Source organism: Prionailurus bengalensis, chromosome C2 (assembly GCF_016509475.1).
Source record: "Prionailurus bengalensis isolate Pbe53 chromosome C2, Fcat_Pben_1.1_paternal_pri, whole genome shotgun sequence".
NCBI lineage: Eukaryota > Metazoa > Chordata > Mammalia > Carnivora > Felidae > Prionailurus > Prionailurus bengalensis.
This window is the reverse complement of record NC_057350.1, coordinates 65789941-65808346: the sequence shown is the minus strand read 5'-3', so window position 1 is coordinate 65808346 and position 18406 is coordinate 65789941. Positions and strand designations below refer to the sequence as shown.

Below are 18406 nucleotides of genomic sequence, written 5' to 3'. Positions count from 1 at the left end.
TATTTTTCTGTGACATAACGTTTTGTTTTTTAATGTCTTTACAGTTCCTATTTCATCGTCCATTAAGGCTGTTAAATCTGCTTATCCTTATTGAGGGCAGTGTCGTCTTCTACCAGCTCTATTCCTTGCTGCGGTCAGAGAAGTGGAACCACACACTTTCCATGGCTCTCATCCTCTTCTGCAACTACTATGTTTTATTTAAGCTTCTCCGGGACAGAATAGTATTAGGCAGGGCATACTCCTACCCACTCAACAGTTATGAACTCAAGGCAAATTAAGCTGCCTCTCAACAATGAGGGAGAACTCAGATAAAAATATTTTCATACGTTCTATTTTTTTCTTGCGATTTTTATAAATATTTAAGATATTTTATATTTTGTATACTATTATGTTTTGAAAGGTGGGAAGGGTAAGGGATATTAAATGTATCCATAAACAAGGTGATGTGATCTTTCATGTGTTAGTACATTTGAATAATACACAGGACGAGAGGTGTGCCTCTGCAGTAAAGAGATTGATTTGTTTGTGTGGCTCTGGAATAACTCATTCATTTATGAACACATCTCATATATCACTTGACACCATACCTTTGGTGTGTCTACGCTGCTTCCAGTCCGAATTATCTTTAGTCCTCGGTTGGCCCGACTGCTACAGAAAGGGAAGTCAGTGGAGTCGCCTGACAGTACCCAGTCTGTTTCTCTTTGGCTGGCTAACTGTATTGGAGTACATGGAATAAAGATTGGGTTATAGTCCTGGGTGGGGTTCTCTTTGTTGCCAACTGGGAGGAAGCATTTCTGAGATAGGAACTCAGTGTTTTGTTCTGTTCAATGACATTTAAAAATACTTACAGATAAGCTACTATCCTGAAACTCAGGATTTTGCGGTCATTTTCCCTGTTCTTTCACTTCTTTTGCCTCTTAGATTTTCCTTTTATTATTAGCTATTTGCAATAATATTTTTTTTTTTTTTTTTTTTTTTTTAAAGTTTTTTTTTTTTTCCAACGTTTATTTATTTTTGGGACAGAGAGAGACAGAGCATGAACGGGGGAAGGGCAGAGAGAGAGGGAGACACAGAATCGGAAACAGGCTCCAGGCTCTGAGCCATCAGCCCAGAGCCCGACGCGGGGCTCGAACTCACAGACCGCAAGATCGTGACCTGGCTGAAGTCGGACGCTTAACCGACTGCGCCACCCAGGCGCCCCAACAATAATATTTTTTAAGACAGTCTTTAGAACGAAAGACCATATCATGAAGGAGATGGTGTATGGCTGGACCAGTGGGAGAAGATGAGTGTAAAGCCATGTGGGCTGGCATATAGGCAGGCTGAAGATACCAAGTAACTGGAAGAATGGGCAAGTTCTCAGCTAAACAATCTTGGATGCAGTCTGGACAGCAGCCCACAGCATGTTTGGAGTTATAAGCAGAAGTGAAATAGAAGAAGTTACCTCTTTGTCCTCAGATAATTTGATCTATGCCTAAAATGTGTTTTTAATTTCAAATTCCAGAACCTCTATGTTTGGGAGCATTAACCTTTTTTGGTCCATGTCCATATTCTCAAGAGGTGAACTACTTAGTCAGTTGATGTCACTAGTCATCTAAACTTCTGAGGCCTTGTCTTGAGAGCCTGAAATGTATTCTCATGTGTTTTCTGTGCTTTGGCTTTTTTACACTGTGAAGTTTTTGGTGAAACACAGTATGACCTATGAAGTAAAAAGACCAATCATGTAATTCATAAACTGGCTCTGAAAACAATTCTTGCAGAAGAGTTCCCAACAGGTTTTCAGCAAAGGCAGCATTATGAGGAGTACGTGTCTACATACAGCTATCCAAGGTGACTGCTAAGTTTAACCATTTTCCCCTTAAATATTTTGACATGTATACTTTTTGTTGTTTTTAAGATACATTATTTGGCAGTCTGAGTCCATGCAGCTATTCAACAAATACATATTGACCACCAGACACAATATTAGGCACTGGGAAAATAACAGTGAAAAAGGAATGCAAAGTTCCTACCCTCATAGAACTTACAATATGGAGGTGCAAAATGTGCCGTAAATAAATTCATGTGTATTGTCTCCTGGTAGTAATAAGTAAGTGTGGTAAAGAGAAAATAAATCAGGGCAAAGAAATAGTGCCAGGAGTGGCATTGCTAGAAGACGTCTTTGAGAAGATGATTTCTGAGCAAAGAGCAGAGCAAAGAAGCAAGACTGAGCCATCTAAATAATTTGGGGAGCATTCAGTAATACCAAAGGTAATACCTGAGGTGGGAACAATTTTGGTATATTGGAAAAATAGCAGGTAACCACAGTGTATTGGCTGCTTTTGTAAAGTGGCTCAACCTAAATAAGGTGGTTCTTGGAGTGGAGGGAGGCCATCTCAATATTCTTTCCTTAGATAGGGTTTCTTTTGACCCATAAACATTTTGAAGAGATTACTTGACAGCTCAGAGCAAAATGGGTGGTCTTGGCACATCAAAATGGCTCCAACTTGGTTCTATCAGCTCAGATAGATTAGATCTGATTAAAGAGAACAGACTGGCTCTCCTAAGCTGATCCCCTACACTCCTGCCTGCCCCTTCTGGTTTGACCTGTCTTGGCCATATCCTAAATGAGTCCTAAATCAGGAGGACCAGATGCCAGGCTGGCTAAACAAATGAGTGAATATAAGAAATAAAAATTAGTTTGGGCTGGGGTGCCAGGGTGGCTCAGTCGGTTGAGTGTCTGACTTCGGCTCAGGTCATGATCTCACAGCTCGTGAGTTCGAGCCCCGCATAGGGCTCTGTGCTGACAGCTTGGAGCCTGTAGCCTGCTTCGGATTCTGTGTCTCACCCTCTCTCTGCCCCTCCCCCGCTCATGCTCTGTCTCTGTCTCTCTCTCTGTCAAAAATAAACAAACATTCAAAAAAAAGAATTTAAAAAAAATTAAGTTTGGGCTAATGAAATTTCAAAGTGCCCCTCCCCCCTTGCAGATATGACAGCATCAGGGAGATAAAAGCCTCCAGTGCAACATGCTCCTACATATTTCAGCTGTCCTTTGTAGGTGCCACATTCAGATGTAGTTCCCTGTGTATCCCTTTACTTATGCGTCATGTGAAAGAAAGTACATCATCTTTGCTTGGTGATTAGGAGATGCATAGTCAGTAAAGAATTGCCTTTTGGTGACTGTTTATATACTGGGAAATTAAGCAGAAAAAAATGGCATAGCAAAAGATCAGTTGGGTGAACTTTGGATACAGGAAAAGGAGAAAGATGCTTGGCCAGTTTGGGTGGTTTAAGGTGGGTAAGTAGAGGAAAGCAGTTCATAGGCATGAGCATGATGGGAATGTTCCTCAATATCCTATTTACTCTGATTCCGTGTTATATTCCTTAAGCTTCTTTCCCCTCCCTATCAGTCATCACCACCAACCCTCCCCCATTTCTATTTACTGAGCAATTATTACATATCAGACACTGCTAGGTGCCAGAGATAGTGATGTTGAGCGTTCATTAATAGAAGACAGATAAGTAATTATAACACAAAGGTGTTCAGAAAGGTACAGAAAGGTACAGAGGTGATGCAGAAAAGAGATTTATCAACTTTGCTTGAAAGCTGCAGTGTCATGAAGACTTCACTGCAACATAAGGAGCATTTTAAAGGAGGACTGGGAGTTGACCACTTAGATGAGGGAAAGAAGGTTCATGTGGTACGAACAGGACATACAAAAATCCAAGGCACGGACTTGGGCTAGTTTAGTGGGTTTTTTAAAAAGTTTTTATGTATTTTGAAAGAGAGAAAGCATGAGTCGGAGGGGCAGAGAGGGAGAGAGGGGGGGGGGGGGGGGGGGAGAGATCCCAAGCAGGCTCCGCACTGTCAGTACAGAGCCCAATGCGGGGCTCAAACTCACGAACCGTGAGATCATGACCCGAGCCAAAGTTGGAAGCTTAACCAACTGAGCCACCCAGCATGCCATGGACTTGGACTAGTTTTTAAATAACCAGTTCAATAATGCTAGCGAGATAGGCAAAGGATAGATTATAGAAAGACTTGAATTCTACATAGGTCACAGGTTCTCAAAGGTGTGATTCTTGGATACTACATCAGATCTAAGTCGGAATCAAGAGTGAAGCCCAAAAATGTGCCCCTTTCACAAGCACTTCAAGTAATTCTTAGAAGTCTAGGAACTGAAGGCAGCTAATGGAAGATTTTAAACTTAGGAGTTAGGACCCAGAGAGTTCTCAAAATGTAATCTCTGGGTCTGCAGCAGCAGCATCACCTAACTGGGAACTGCTTAGAAATGGAAAATTTTGAGCCCTACCCAAAACCTACTAAGTCAGAAACTCTGGATAGAGCCCAGAAATCTGTTTTAACACACTCAAGGTGATTTCGATGAGATCCACCATCCTTAGACAACTTTGGCAGCAGTATGTACAATCTGGAGAATGGACAGATGTCAATGAGACTTAGGGAGATCAGTTAGCCAACCATTTAAAAAGTTCATGTATGAGAAGGTGAGAGGGGGTGGGGTGAGGTGTCAAAGTTGTGTGGGTGATAGAAACAGTGGGGTGAAAGGGAAGGACAATTCTGGTGAATAAAAACATTTTAGACCAGAGAGGAAGAGGAAGCTTTCAAGTGAACCAGACTAAGGAAATGGAGGTCTAAGAGACAAGGTGAACTAGTGTTTCAAGGAAGAAATGATCAACAGTATCAAATATGAGAGAAGAAGGAAGTCAAGAGACAGAATTGACTGTTGATGTGATTGGATCATTGGTGACTTTAGCCAAGAGAAATTTTAATGGAGCAATGGGGGTGGAGGTCAGGTTGCAGTTGGTCCAGAGCAGTGAATTGGAATGAAGAAGTTGTGAATTAGGTGTTCTTGGGAGCCCTTGGGAAGAGGAATAGCAATTCCTGTGAGCTAGAAGGAAGTTCAAGTACATACATATATGGATGAGAAGGTGCTGGTGGGGGGCAGGGGTATTGAAGAAACATCTGACAGCATAAACTTGTGAAGTAAGGGGCAAATTGGGGGGGTGGGGGGGTGGATCAACCTAGGAGGGGGCTTAGAATAGTGAAATATCTTTTGTGAGTTTCTGGAATGAGGGTACTGATGAGGTGGTAAACCATAAATTTTCAAAGGCTCTCCTGCCACGGTTTTAAATTTTTCTCTGGTCTAATTCAACAATAAGTAAAAGAGTGGAGAAGATGGGTGGTAAGAGTCCTGGTCCTAGTTTGGAGGTTTGCAAAGCAGGTATGGCTGAAGTACTAGTGGTCAAGGGAGTTAGTAGTGCTGGTGGGAGTAGTTGAGATGCTATTCCTTGAGGTCTGGAAAGGCTAGGGAAGGAAGAATGAAGTCTGGTTGGGAGTACTGTCTCTCAGAGTAGGTGTAAGCCAGGCGTTAGTAATCTTGAGCAAGTAGAAGGGATACAGGAGCAAGGATAGGAGAAATTCTGAGAATGGAATATGAGAGTTTAGGATCACAGAGTTGTGGGTTGTGAAACAGCATAATGTGAAACTCTGGAGGCAAATGGCCCGAACTAAAGAGAAGTAAAAGCTGTGAGCAACTGTGCCAAGAGTGTGGGGCGGGTTTTCCTCAGGAACACTGAAATCATCCAGAGCAATGGTGGAAAGAGGGAGCTCGGTGCCAAAGACGGGGAGATCTGGGACATTGACTACATTGTAGCCACAAAGTATGATAAAAGTTAAAATAGCTGGATTCCATGAATTTTGGTAATAGATTTTTGTAGAAGATGGGCAGGAGCAATGGTGCAAAAGCGGAAGTGGGAAACTAGAGAACACCTAGTTTGTGTAACAAGGGAGAAATGTGTAGCCTTAACTGTTCAGGGACAGGAGCGTCCTCAGAGGAGAGTCAAGTTTTATTGAAATCCAGGAAGTGGAAGCAACATTGAGGGAAGATACGAGGGCTGTGATGAGAGAAGACTCCAGAGGCTGGAGGAAAGATTAAGAGTGAGGGCAACTGTGTGCTGCCATTTGGGGGGCAGTGGGCACGGATCCAGGAAAGAGAAACAGAGCAAGTGTGGATCTGGGAATAGGGAAGATGAAAAGGCATTTAGGGTAGTAATGAGGGATGACAGGAGCAGACCTGAGTAGTGTGAACTTCTAAATGTTTTTATTTAGAAGGCTAGTATTTTTGTCCCCTTGGCAGTGGTGTTTTTCATTGCCAGATTGTAAGCCTTGGTTGTGTGATTTTTTTTTTCCTAAGGGCCTGTGATTTAGACCCATTGAGTGCCTTTCTCCCCTTTTTTTGTGATAATATATGCCAGGATTTTGCTTCCTTCCCACTGAGCACCATTAACATAATCATTCAAATGAAAGAGCAGTCCCCTCCAATTCACTGATTCAAGTAATAGAAAAATTGAGTTCACATCTGTGCAGATGGATTCACATAACTTGGTAAGCTGTGGACTTTTGAGAAGCAATAGTTTTTTTTCTTCTTAATTTTCATGACAATATCCATTGATTTATAATGGGTATCTTTGGTAACATGTATGATTACAACAGTAAGAGAGAGAAGTTGCAAATATTTGACAATATTAAGAGGTAAAATAACAAAAACAAGAAAAATTTACTCAAGCAAATCATCAGGACTCCAGCTGTGAAACCAAACCTTGAAGAAAGAAAACCAACATCAAACCAGAACAATGAGCCTGATGCATATAATCTACTTTTCCTATTATTGATTTTGATGAGCCCAGGTCTTTCTCTAGTTCACAGTGCCATCATAAGCATTATCCTTTATATCATTTATTAGAATACATTTTTAAAGCATAACATCTGTTTTAATTACACTTAAATGTCTCTATGGATAGGTTTAATATTTATATTTTTTTAATCAATAGAAACAATTTGACTATATCTTTGGAAACACTTGTCGAGCTCAACAAACAGCTGAATCCATGTAGATTTCTAACAGATGCCTTTGAAAAAGTGCTTTATCTTGCAGAATTATAAGCCAGGAATTACTATGGCATTGTTATTGCAAAGCATTGTGATCCATCCAGTAAAACACACAGCTACCTACTTCGTGGGTTTCTTATATTTAGCTACATCCTCCTTCAACCTCACAGAGAAGTGATTTTGCATTGCTCATGAACCTCAAGGCTGCTAAATGATCTGCTGTGTGCCAGTTCGTCTGTGGTGGCCCCCAGTTTTATACTATCTAGACTGACACTGATCTCAGGCAATCACCCTTTTTCTATCTCCTATGCCTCTCCATGCTCGGAAGGTGATGATAAAGGAGGACACGTTCTTTGTCATTCCACATTTTGATCTGACCTTCCTGCTGGAAGTGCCTAAAATCATACTCCTGACAACACTTAACCCCAAGATTAATTTTGTCATCAGATAGGACAAGCTGGTGGTAGAATGTGGTCCTGGCCCGAACCTCTCCCACTCCAATTCCAGACAAATGAATCTTATGCTCCCCACTGCCCCTTCAAGACCTGTGTAGATAAATAAACCACCCAATTTTAGTCAAATGTGATTATCATGCGCTGAACATTAGGCATGAAAGGAGCAGCTTATCTTGGACCTATGACTTTATCATCAACAGGAGTTAATACATTTTGTGGTGATGGAAGTCTCTAAAGCCCCCTCTCAGGAGCATGGCATGCTATTACCTGGCTCATTAGCAGAGATCCAGCAGGACTTCACAACCAAACCAATTAAGACTACACACAACTTCAGAACTATTTGTTCTTGATTACCGCTCTCTCCTTTTTTAAACAAAGCAAAATTCTCAACGCCTGTCTCCCTAGTACCTTCTGCTGGATTTGCAATTGTGTTTAATTTGATTAAAGTCAGTAGGTAACTCGAACACTATTAACAATCCTATTAAAAGATGCTAGTTGCTACATGTTTCCCTTTCAGCTGTCATTTGATAACTTAATGGTTCTAAATCTTGTGCCTATTTGTTTATGGACTATTTCATTTGCTACCATGCCTCTCCCCTTTTTCAGTAGACTTTTCAAGGATTTAAGTTCTAAGGCACCCAGTGCAATATTACTAAGTTCTTGATAAATACTGTTGAGGATGATGATGTTTATTACGTTTTTAAATTCCCCAGAATCCCGCATTTTGAGTCGGTCAATATTTTGAATTTTATGGCTTAGATTAAGCTGTCTTAATGGAGTTCTTGGTCAGGTCTCTTCACATTCCATCTAAAGCAAAGAATAAAAACCAAATTTCCCTCTATCTGGTCCGTTTTGGCAAAAAAGAAAAAAAAAATAGCTGGCCTGAGAGGGCCATTTTGCCAATAAATACAGATTATACTCTCAAGCAACTGCTAACACTGAAAGAAAACATTAGGAGATGCATGCATTTCATTTCAACATTTAAATCCAGCCACCCCCATTTTGAGGACTGGTAATTGATTTGAAGGAGCACTTTGCCAATTTGGTTTTTCAGCCCTTTGCAGAGCACCCTGTAGATCCTCCTGAAAACACAAGCCCTTGTTCTGTCCCTCCCCTGGGTGGAAGTGGGCAATTTGATTTCCAGCCGGCCATTCTCAAGGGGGTCATTTTTCAGTCCCAAATGAATGACCAAATAGGTCATCTCAGGGCATTTGGGGGAACAATTTCAGGGGGGAAAATCTGAGTTCTCTGCCATGAAATGGAATTTCCTCAGCGCCAGGCTAGCCCTAGTCCCCAGGAAGTTTATGGATGCGTTTGTGACAGCTGACAGGCTGGGCTATAGTGAAGAAGAAGTCCACATTTTCGCAGCGGGACACTGATTGAGAAGGTGAGTCAGCTTCCACAGCCTTCTGGATTGACTGGCTAGGGAAGCTGAGAATACAGAATATCTCCAGACAGTTGTCATTGTGTCTCATGGTGGCATCCACATATCCAAACTCCTGAAGATGATGCTACAGACAAAAGGTGTCAGAGTCTGTCTAAGGAGCATGGCAGCCATTTAAGAAATGTGCCTAGGTGCCCCGAGCAGAACCCACTCATTAATATGTACTTAGTGGCTTCTGAGTCTATTCCCAAATAAAAATATATCCTCTAAGTGTTACAAACAAAAATTCAAAATAATCGTAAAACAGTTTAAATATTTCATTACTTGGCTCAGAGTTCTGATGGTGAGGCAAAGTCCAGTTCCCTTCCTCTCTCACATTGTAACTGGAACATGGTCTTTATCAAAGCATAGACACCACAGTGCACTGCGATTGGGATAAAGCCTATCTGCCCACATTTTCTGATAAGGCAGGAATGTACTTTTCAACTCTCCTGAACATGGCCTTTCTCATCTGTCACCACTATATTTCTTCACCTTGCTTGCCAAGGAGGAAAAATGCTATACCCTAGGACTTTGTTTTTTTAATGGGTTGACATCTCCTCAGCTGTTGGTCCAGTGTCTTGCTCACCTAATGAGAATGCAAGACCCCGAAATGCCTATTAACTGCTCCCCTCCTCACTCACCTCAGCGCCCTCTGAAAGTAGAACTCATCAGCTGGCCTGCCAGTTACCCCACCACAGACACTGGCTTAAAAGGTATAGGACAAGATTTTAAAACTGTAAGGTTTATCAGGGAAGAAGGGAGAGGGGAATATGTATCTGTTGCAGGGCATCAGCTTCCAATTTCTCACTGGATGAGGTAACTTTAATTCAGCCCCTACCTACCCCAGCAGCAGCATGGGTTGTGAGGCCTGCCCAGAGGTACTGGCTAGCCCCTAGAGAAAGTTCTGCAATGACTGAGCTTGTGGACAGAGTTCAGCCAGACTTGACCCTGAGAAGTCATGGATAGGGCTAGAAACAGGTCTATTTTAATTTGTTTCTCAAATAAGATCGTTGTCTTAGGTTTGAAACTGCTGATACTCTAATGGCTTTTGCCTTGAGAAGGGCTCCTGTGAAGGTGTTTTTGGGGGAAGCACCAAAAATCTGCCAGCAGATTATATTAGTTCTCCTTCCTCTCACCAATCAAAAAGGAAAGAACCATTGGAAGTTCTAAAAAACTGAAATAAGATCAGATTGGTTTATTGCTTCTGCCTGCATATAGACAGAAGAAGGGCAAATTGGAGTGCTGGGGTGGGTGATGGATGAGGGGGATTATGGAAAGGAGAAAGATACTCGAATATGCTCTGAGTAATGGAAGGAGAAGGAGAGGGGGAGGCACCCACTGGCTAAAATGAAATGCATATTTAGAAGGGCAGCTCTCACCAAATGGTAGTGATGGTCACCCTGCCAGGGTTCCCCACTTATCCTTTCCTGTACTCCCAGCCTAGTGTGGGGGAGAGGGAAGCTGAGCTAGAGGTGTTTTCTCTAATGCCCAACCAATTTAAACACATTAAGTTTAGAGTATGGTTCTGCCCATGCGTGAGGTTTTCCTCTATGATGATATCCTGTTCTTGGACTCTGATTTGGGAAGAAAACAGATCACTTCACTTCACTATTGCATACTCAAGTGAAGATTCAGCACATTTCATTGAGGTAACCCTCAGCTCAGCTCAGCCCCCACCTTGCCCAGCTACTGGATTTGTAAATCAGAGGTCAGGATAATGGTAGAGTCCCAAGTTAGCAAAAGCCACAGCCAATAAGTTTTCTTAGATTTTTCCAGTCTCAGAATTTGCTCTTGTGTATAGATTCTGATTTTCAACGCTGATATATGGAGCCATCTTGGACAGGTCTGCAGAGATTCCAGGGAAATTCACCCAGTTGGATCTTTAAGTGTTAGTTTGCACTTCCAAATCTTCTTCCATTCTGGAGTGTACACTTTTACAAAGCTTATCAGAAAGCTGGTCTAAAAGAACACATGCTTTAAAGAGCATTAAAGAGCATGATGTAAAAAGGAGGCCTTCAAACCTCAACAGCAACATTTTCCAACACAGGCAAAGGATTTCTCTTTCTTTCAAAAGACGTTATTTTAGCCAACTCTCAACGGTAATAGATAATGACAATGTGGGAGAAATGCAACTCACAAACAAACCGAAATCTCATTGGAGGCAAGAATTTCACCCTGTTCTGTTACCTGATCTTTTCCCACCTGCCGTTATGGATTTATCTAAATTTCATCTCTTGGTCCTTCCCTTGACCTCTTTTCTGGCAAACGAACTAATTAATAAATGGTCAAAAGTCTGAAGAAAGAGAAGAGGCCAAAATAAGCCCAAATTTGGATAACCTACGCCTGGAATAATGGCAAGTTGGCCCTGTAATAACTTCCAGATGATGAATCATGACATTTTTTCAGACACCAGTGAACTGATGTCATTCTATTTGCCTCCCATTTCTTCCATCCAGAATCACTGATCTCCGCTGGGGCTGGTAAAAACAGCTGGTTGAGGTCTCTAGTCTTTGGCCATTCTTAGGGATGGTCATTTTATTCCTAAGTGTAACCCCTTCTGGTGTGACCCACGTGTTTTCTGCCAAATCCCCACAAAGAAGGCCAGGGGAAACTGTCTGGGTGGGACTTCTGATGGGGGACAGAAGAACCTTGGAATCTGTCACTGTGGATGAAGGGGGAGGGTGGTCCATAATGGGGAAAGGGGGACTGAATAAGATTAGGCTCTGAGGTCTTCCCGGTCTTGACCTGTGGAAAGGCTTAGAACCCCCTGATGGTCGCTCTATTTTTGAAGAAAGAAGGTTGTCTCCAGATGGCTCTGTCTCTGATGTGCGTTTTCTGCATTGCACTGTTGCATCCTGGGTGGAGAGCAGGTTAGCCAAGACTGGTTCTGGAGGAAGGGTGGGTCCCTCACACATGTGGGATGTAGTGGTATCCATTGGCAAGGACGCAGTGGTTCCTGTATCTTGCTTTGATTTCTCTTCTTTTGGGCTTTCTGAGGAAGAGACAGAATCATCTTTGGCAGATTTCTGATTGGTCTCACCAGTTGAGCTGGGTTCCTCTTGTCCCCTTTCCAGAGGCTGAGCCCCACTGTCGCCTGAGCTCTGAGAGGGCAGGGGCTGTGGGATCTGTGTATACTGAATCTTGGGTGGGATGACTGGGACTGCCCTGGCCTGGCACATTTTGACCATGAAGGAGGTTCTCACAGCTGACACACTCACAGGAGCCGAGTTACGGCGGCCTGTCAGGGCCTGAGCAACAATGTCCAAGTCCTGAGGGTCCTGGGAGTAAATGCTCCATGGGTCTACTTTACAGTGAGATGATGACATCCATGTGACTTTCCTGTCTGCTGGATCAGAGAGCTGCATTCCAGGTGAATCAAATGAGGCCACATTCTCAAACCGGAAGAGGTCAGTGATGGGAATGGCAGAGTCCAAATTGAGGGAAGAAGGCCTGTGTTTCCCTTTGGGGGGTCCACAGTCAGTGCCTCTCAGCTGTAACTTTGGGGGATGCTCTCCAGGCAAGGTACTGTCCTGCCCACTAGGTGAACTTTCCTTGCTATTGTCTGGCCCAGGAACACTACCTTGCTCAATCCGAGGGTTGTTGTGCCCTTGGTGTGCCCCCAGTTCCTTTCCCTCTGCCAGGCTGACAGGGCTGATTTCTGCTGGTTTGGGCTGCAAACCACTTGGTCCCTTTTGGCTGGGAACAGCCTCTGTCCCTTTTGGGCCAGAGAACTCTCTGAAGGACCTTAGGGTTTTCTCATCCCGTTCAGTAATCTCTCTCCTGGATGCCAGGGATTGCAGAGGGTCGGAATTCCTCTCTGCCTCAAGGTTAGCACAGCTGCTGGAGGAGGGAGTCTCAAGAGTCCACTGGCTCTTGACAGAGGTGGTTTTGCTATCCAGAGAATGGCTCTGGCGAAGGCTGGGCCTGTGGGGAAGCCTCTTCTCCAATCGGTGGCCCTGGGCGCCCTGCACCTGGGCCTCTTGCACATCTTTCAGGGTGGGAGAGTGAAGGGGACTCGTTACCCACTGGGGCTCCTCCCAGGGTTCCACCATCTCCAGGCCATGCTGGGCAATGTCTGTCACAGTTTCGTCTTCATCACAGTCTGAGGGCTCCTGCACCGAATGGGCTACATCCCCCTCTCCTTGTGGGGAGATCTCAACCTCTCTTGTTGGGCTTCGAAGACCAGAGCCTTTTCCCTCAGGGGCAGCATTCTCTGAATTTTGATGTTCGCTTTCCCCTAGAGAGACCTCCTCCCCCTGACAAAGTCTGGGGGTCCCAGGGCTGCCTTTGGACTTCAGCTGGTCTATATATGGATTTGTCTGCAAATTCCTAGACGAGTCTTCTCTCTCAGGGCTGCCCTTTGATAGCTGATCTCGAGGCGCCTCTTCCAGAGGAGTTGGAGGGGGCGCGGCAGGCGGGAGCAGAGGAGACAGATTCCCTGGGCCTCCCTGGTCCACCCTTGCTTGTGGAGAAGCCGCCTCAAACGGTGCGATTTCCAGAGGAGCCAGGCTGGTGGGATCTGGGCGCTGGCCCTTCTCTGGCTCAGATGGGTGGAGGCTGTTCATAGTCTCTGGCTTTTCTCTATTGGCTGCTGTGGAAGTCCCCTGTGTGCTCTGATTGGTTGGATCCCTAGTCCACTCCTCCACAGGGGTGGAGACAGCAGTTGGGCCACAGGACAGGCTCCCAGGAGGCTCTGGGGAAGCGAGAGGCCCTGGACTGGGCTCCAGGATTGGCTGAACTGGGCAGATCTTTGGAGCAGGTGGTGGCAGTGAGAGCTCCTCCTCAGATTCAATGATTTTCAGCTCCTGTTGAATCTCGGGCCAGATCAGGGTGTTGGCCAGATCATCTTCATCCTGAAAAACACCAAGAAACGGATTATTTTAGAGCCAAGGACTCTCGGCACCGACAACTGCAACTGTTTCTCAGGGAGAGTAAAGGGATTGGCGAGGTGCCAGGCTGCACTATCCCAGCAAGTAAAGGACACTGCATTAATAACCATGGATGTTTACTCAGTGCTTATGATGTGCGGTAACACATTTTAACTGCATTTTCTTGTTTAATTGTCCCAACAACTCTAAGAGGTAAACACTACTATAACTACTCCCATTGTAGAGGTGAGGAGACCTATGTTCAAACAGATAAAACAATTTACCGAAATCACAGAGCAGCAGCCTGGGACTAAAATCCAGCTGTGTCTACACCAGAACAGAAACACTTAATCCCTGTGCACTGTTGACTTATAAAACAAACCAACCTCTGGTCTCATTTAACCTCAGGTTTACCAGATGGCACACAAGAAACAGATTCTCCCAGTGGAATGTAAATGTTAAGTCTTGCCCTGACATCTGCTTTCCAAATAAATAAATACAGATTTTATTTTATTACCAAAGAAATATGTATTTCACATGGAAAAAAAATTTTTAACACATATTAAAATAAAGGAGAATACAAAAACAGCAGAATCTTATATTCCTACTACCCACAGATAACCACTGTTGATCTGAAGGGGTGCCTTCTCCTCCATCTTGTTTGCTGCCCTTGTCTCCCCTCAAGTCTAGTTTCTCTTTGTCTGACTCCTCCCTTACCCTACACAAAGCCCCAAACTGTAGACAGGAAAGGGATGAAGGGAGGCCTGGTCGGGGCCTGGGAAACAAATTTCAGTGGCCTTCAGTTCTTCTCTCAAGGTCTAATTCTGTCCCAGGGAGAAGCAGTTCTAGAAGGCATATCCATCCTGTGGGGGTTCAGGCCTTTATGAGAAACCTGACCTCATGCCAACCTGACATCACTTCTCATCTGGCTCTGATCATGTGTTTCATGTTACAATTAATTTGATGCTTATCTTATCTTTCCCAATGAATGGACTATGAGCTCTTGGAGGTCAAGAATTGTGTCCATTCATCTTTGATTCCTCAAGGCCAGAGCCTGGTATACTGTGAGTAGTTGCTCAATAAGAGGTTTACTTTTGAGTTATTTCTATTTGAGTTATTTCCTTCAGAGAATTCTCCAGAAATAGGATTACTTGGTCAAAAGGCAGGGATATTTTTAGGATCTGATTCTACTGTATTGCATTCATTTGTATCTATTTCTATTTCACCTTCAGGGCAGGGGCAGCCTCTCTTTACTCTTCTCAGCACCTCCATTTATTGATCTCTTACTAAGAAATCAATAAATTTAGATAAATAGATGAGCATGTAAACTCCCCTCCACCCCTCTCTACCATCTCAGTAAGTGGACCATGGTGCATCTTTCTGCTCAGATCAGAAATCTATGAGGTGTCTTGACTCTTCCTTCTTCCTCACTCTTACCCAATCCCTCACCAAGTCCTGTTCATTTTAGCTTCTTTCTTTGTGTGATAATTAAAATTATTAAAATTGTGTGATAGTTAAAATTATTAAAATAAAAATATTATTTTAGACGTTGCTATTTTATTTTATTTTAATTTATTTTATTCTAGTTTATTTTAAGTAGGCTCCATGCCCAATGCGAGCATGAACTCATGACACTGAGATTAAGAGTTGCAGGCCTTACTGACTGAGCCAGCCAGGAACCCACTCCCCCCCCCCCAAATATGGAAGCTTCATGAACTTGCATATCATCCTTCACAGAGACCATGCTAATCGTCTCTGTACCATTCCAATTTTAGTATGTGTGCTGCTGAAGTGAGTGCCACTCTAGCTTCTAAATAACTCTTGAAGCCTTCCATTTCTATCTCTGTTGCCCCCACCCTTGTCTAAGCCCCCATCTTTTCTCACCTGGTCTGTCACATACTAGCCTTCTAACTGGCATCCCTGCCTCCTCTCCGGCCTCGTCCAAGCCATTCTCCTCACAAAATAGAGGGACCTTTAAAGTATAAAATTCTGCACAGATCAGATTTCCCACTGCTCCTTAATCTCCAAATCCCTTCCAAGCAGCCCTGTCTGACTGGCCCCTGCTTCCCTCTGGGCCTCTTTCTCTGGCCCAAATTCCTGTTCTCTGGTCTTGTTCCTGTTTCTTGAATGTTTCATGCTCTTTCCCACCTGAGATTCATGGCACATCTTACTCTTTCTGCCTAGAAATCTCTCCCATCCTATTCTGTCCCCTGCCCCTTTAGTCTAGCTAAGTTCTCAGTCTAAATGTCTATTTTTCAGAGAAGTCTTCCCTGACCATTGTGACTCCCCTCCTCCCTCTGACTAGGTTAGGTCCTCCTGTTATACACTCTCACAGCATGCTGTAATTCCACATCATCCTAGAAAGCATGTGTTTAATGACCTTTCACCCACTAAGCTGTCAGCTCGAAGAAGGCAGGGACTGCGACTGTCTTGCACACTGCAGTCATCTCCATGCTCAGAGGAGTGCCTGGCCCAAAGTAGGTGTTTACATACACTTTATTTATTTATTGGTTTGTTTAAAATTTGTTTTCACGTTTATTTATTTTTGAGAGAGAGAGACAGAGTGTGAGCAGAGGGGCAGAGAGAGAGGGAGACACAGAATCTGAAGCAGGCTCCAGGCTCCATGCTGTCAACCAAGAGCCAGACACGGGGCTCAAACTCACAACTGTGAGATCATGACCTGAGCAGTCGGCTTAACTGACTGAGCCACCCAGGCACCCCTATTATTGTTTTCCTTTAATGTTTATTTTTGAGAGAGAGAGGGAGAGAGAGGGGAGCGAACACACACAAGCTAGTGGGGGAGGGGCAGAGAGAGAGGGAGACTGAGGATCCAAAAGGGTATGCGCTGACAGTGGAGAGCGCGATGTGGGTCTCGAACTCACGAGCTAAGCCGAAAGATCATGACCTGAGCTGAAGTTGGACACTTAACCGATTAAGCCACCCAGGCGCCCCTTAAATACATTTTTAAACTGAGGAATGGACTGATGCCTTTACCTGTTCCCCTGAATCCAGCCTGGTTCCCCTTCCAGAACTAATTTTATCTGCTTCTGAAAGCAGTGCTATTCCCAGAATTCAATCCCTGTAAGAATGTCCATATCCTTCTCCTTCTACAGTGACAAACACATCCATCAGGAACCTTTTCTCAACCCTCTTGAGGCCACTATAGCACTCCTGCACTGCCCTAACTCCCAGCACATCGTCCTTTTGTGCATGTCCTGGAAACCAAATCCCCGGAAACAAGTTAAAAGGCAAAGAACTTCCTTTCTCCTTTGACATACACGTCCAGGTCACAGAGCTGCCTCCTCAGTGCAGGACTCCTCCCTGGATGCCCTGGAAAACCTCCTCACACCTTCATTTTATAAAAGGACATCCCATAAAACCTTGGAAAAATTTCACCTCTAAAAAGTACATGAGGTGTAATAAGCCCTGGCATCATGTTCTAACTTCTCCAGAAGCCATGGGGGAAAGGAGCGAATCCTGGAAATCTTTCAGAAGACTTTACAAACGTGCACAGGCAACCGTCCATCCAGGATGTCTGGAAGGAAAGCTGGACCCCATAATGGTCATCATATTTGGGACTGGTTTTGTGCTGCTTCTGGGATCGAATGTCATTATATTCCAAGGACGTGTCACTGGTTTACGGTGACCTCAGATCAGAAATATTTAGAGTTGAGCCTGTCCTAGGGAATCTGAGCTGGATGGTTCCTTCCCATCATCACAGGCCTTCTGAAAAGTCCACTGAAAAAGACTCCCAGACCTGATTAGAAGACTGTCTCCTAAAGTCCCTTTGGCAGAAACTGGTTCTAAAAAAATAAAAACAAACTGCTTTCAGCTAGTCCAAGAACCCTTGGGATAAAGAGGACTCTTACTGGCCGGATCAGGCAGTGAGTCCACCTTACCATCTCGTGGAGAAACACGGCTTCGGCTCTGGCCCGGGGGCTCTCCTGCAGAGTGCTGGGCTTCCCCTGGTCAGCCTCACGACCCTCCTCCACCACCTTCTCTGGATCTAGCCTCTTCTCTAATTCACTTGGATGTTGAGAACCCAGGGAGATTTCTGGAGCCTTCTTTTCCTCCAGTTGGGAGCCTGGCTCCAGGGAGAGGCCTTTGCTGCATTCCTCTGTCCTCACTGCTTCCGGTCCTGGCTTGGCATCCTCGAGAGCCGCCTTCTTAGGTACAGAAGCTGCAATGAGGATGAGAGTTACCTGTTGAAGACTTCATTTGAAAAGAGGCTGTTCCCAGCACAGTCACCGTCCTGGGCTAGTCCTCCTTCCCAAGTATGGAGAAAATTCTCCCAGCCTGCTGCCCCTCACATTCTTTACCCTTTCCTTCTAGCCATGTCCTGCCTTCAGTTCCCAAAGTCACAGACTGTCAGAGATGGGAGGGGCCTTGAAGATCATCTAGTCCAGGGGCTCGCGACTGGGAACCATTTGCTCTTCCCCTCCCCAGGAGACATTTGGCAGTGTCTGTGGACAGTTCTGGTTGTCACAAGTAGGTGGGGAGGAGGTGGCTACTGGCATCTCGTGAGTAGAAGCCAAGGATACTAAGTATCTTACAAAGCATGAAACAGCCCCACCCCCAACAAAGAATTGCCCAGCCCACAATGTCAATAATGCCAAGGTTGAGACACCCTGTTCTAATCTAAGCTTTCACTTCACAGATAAATAAATTCGGATCCTGACAAGTTAAGAAGTTGCCCGGGGCATAGAAATCTATTATTTACACAAAGCTACAAAGATGTATTATGATTATGATTGACAGCTTCCTGTGT

At 44.3% G+C, this 18406-nt stretch overlaps 2 protein-coding genes and 1 non-coding gene across 3 annotated transcripts in view; 1 reads left to right on the top strand and 2 right to left on the bottom strand.

The window, feature by feature from the left end:
• The window catches only part of TMEM39A (transmembrane protein 39A), a 30892-nt gene extending 30368 nt beyond the window's left edge, over window positions 1-524 (top strand). Inside the window, exon 9 of the mRNA XM_043594239.1 lies at window positions 45-524. Coding sequence (XP_043450174.1) covers window positions 45-278 — 234 coding nt within the window. The 3' untranslated portion in view covers window positions 279-524. The remainder of the gene's footprint in view (window positions 1-44) is intronic.
• A 5555-nt stretch (window positions 525-6079) lies between these two features.
• Window positions 6080-18406, bottom strand: part of ARHGAP31 (Rho GTPase activating protein 31) — a 115515-nt gene continuing 103188 nt past the window's right edge. Inside the window, exons 11-12 of the mRNA XM_043594238.1 lie at window positions 17538-17818; window positions 6080-13623 (exon numbers count right to left, since the gene is read on the bottom strand). Coding sequence (XP_043450173.1) covers window positions 11194-13623; window positions 17538-17818 — 2711 coding nt within the window. The 3' untranslated portion in view covers window positions 6080-11193. The remainder of the gene's footprint in view (window positions 13624-17537; window positions 17819-18406) is intronic.
• Window positions 15335-15437, bottom strand: LOC122492474. The gene has a single exon (XR_006299659.1). It is a non-coding gene; the product is annotated as a U6 spliceosomal RNA (small nuclear RNA).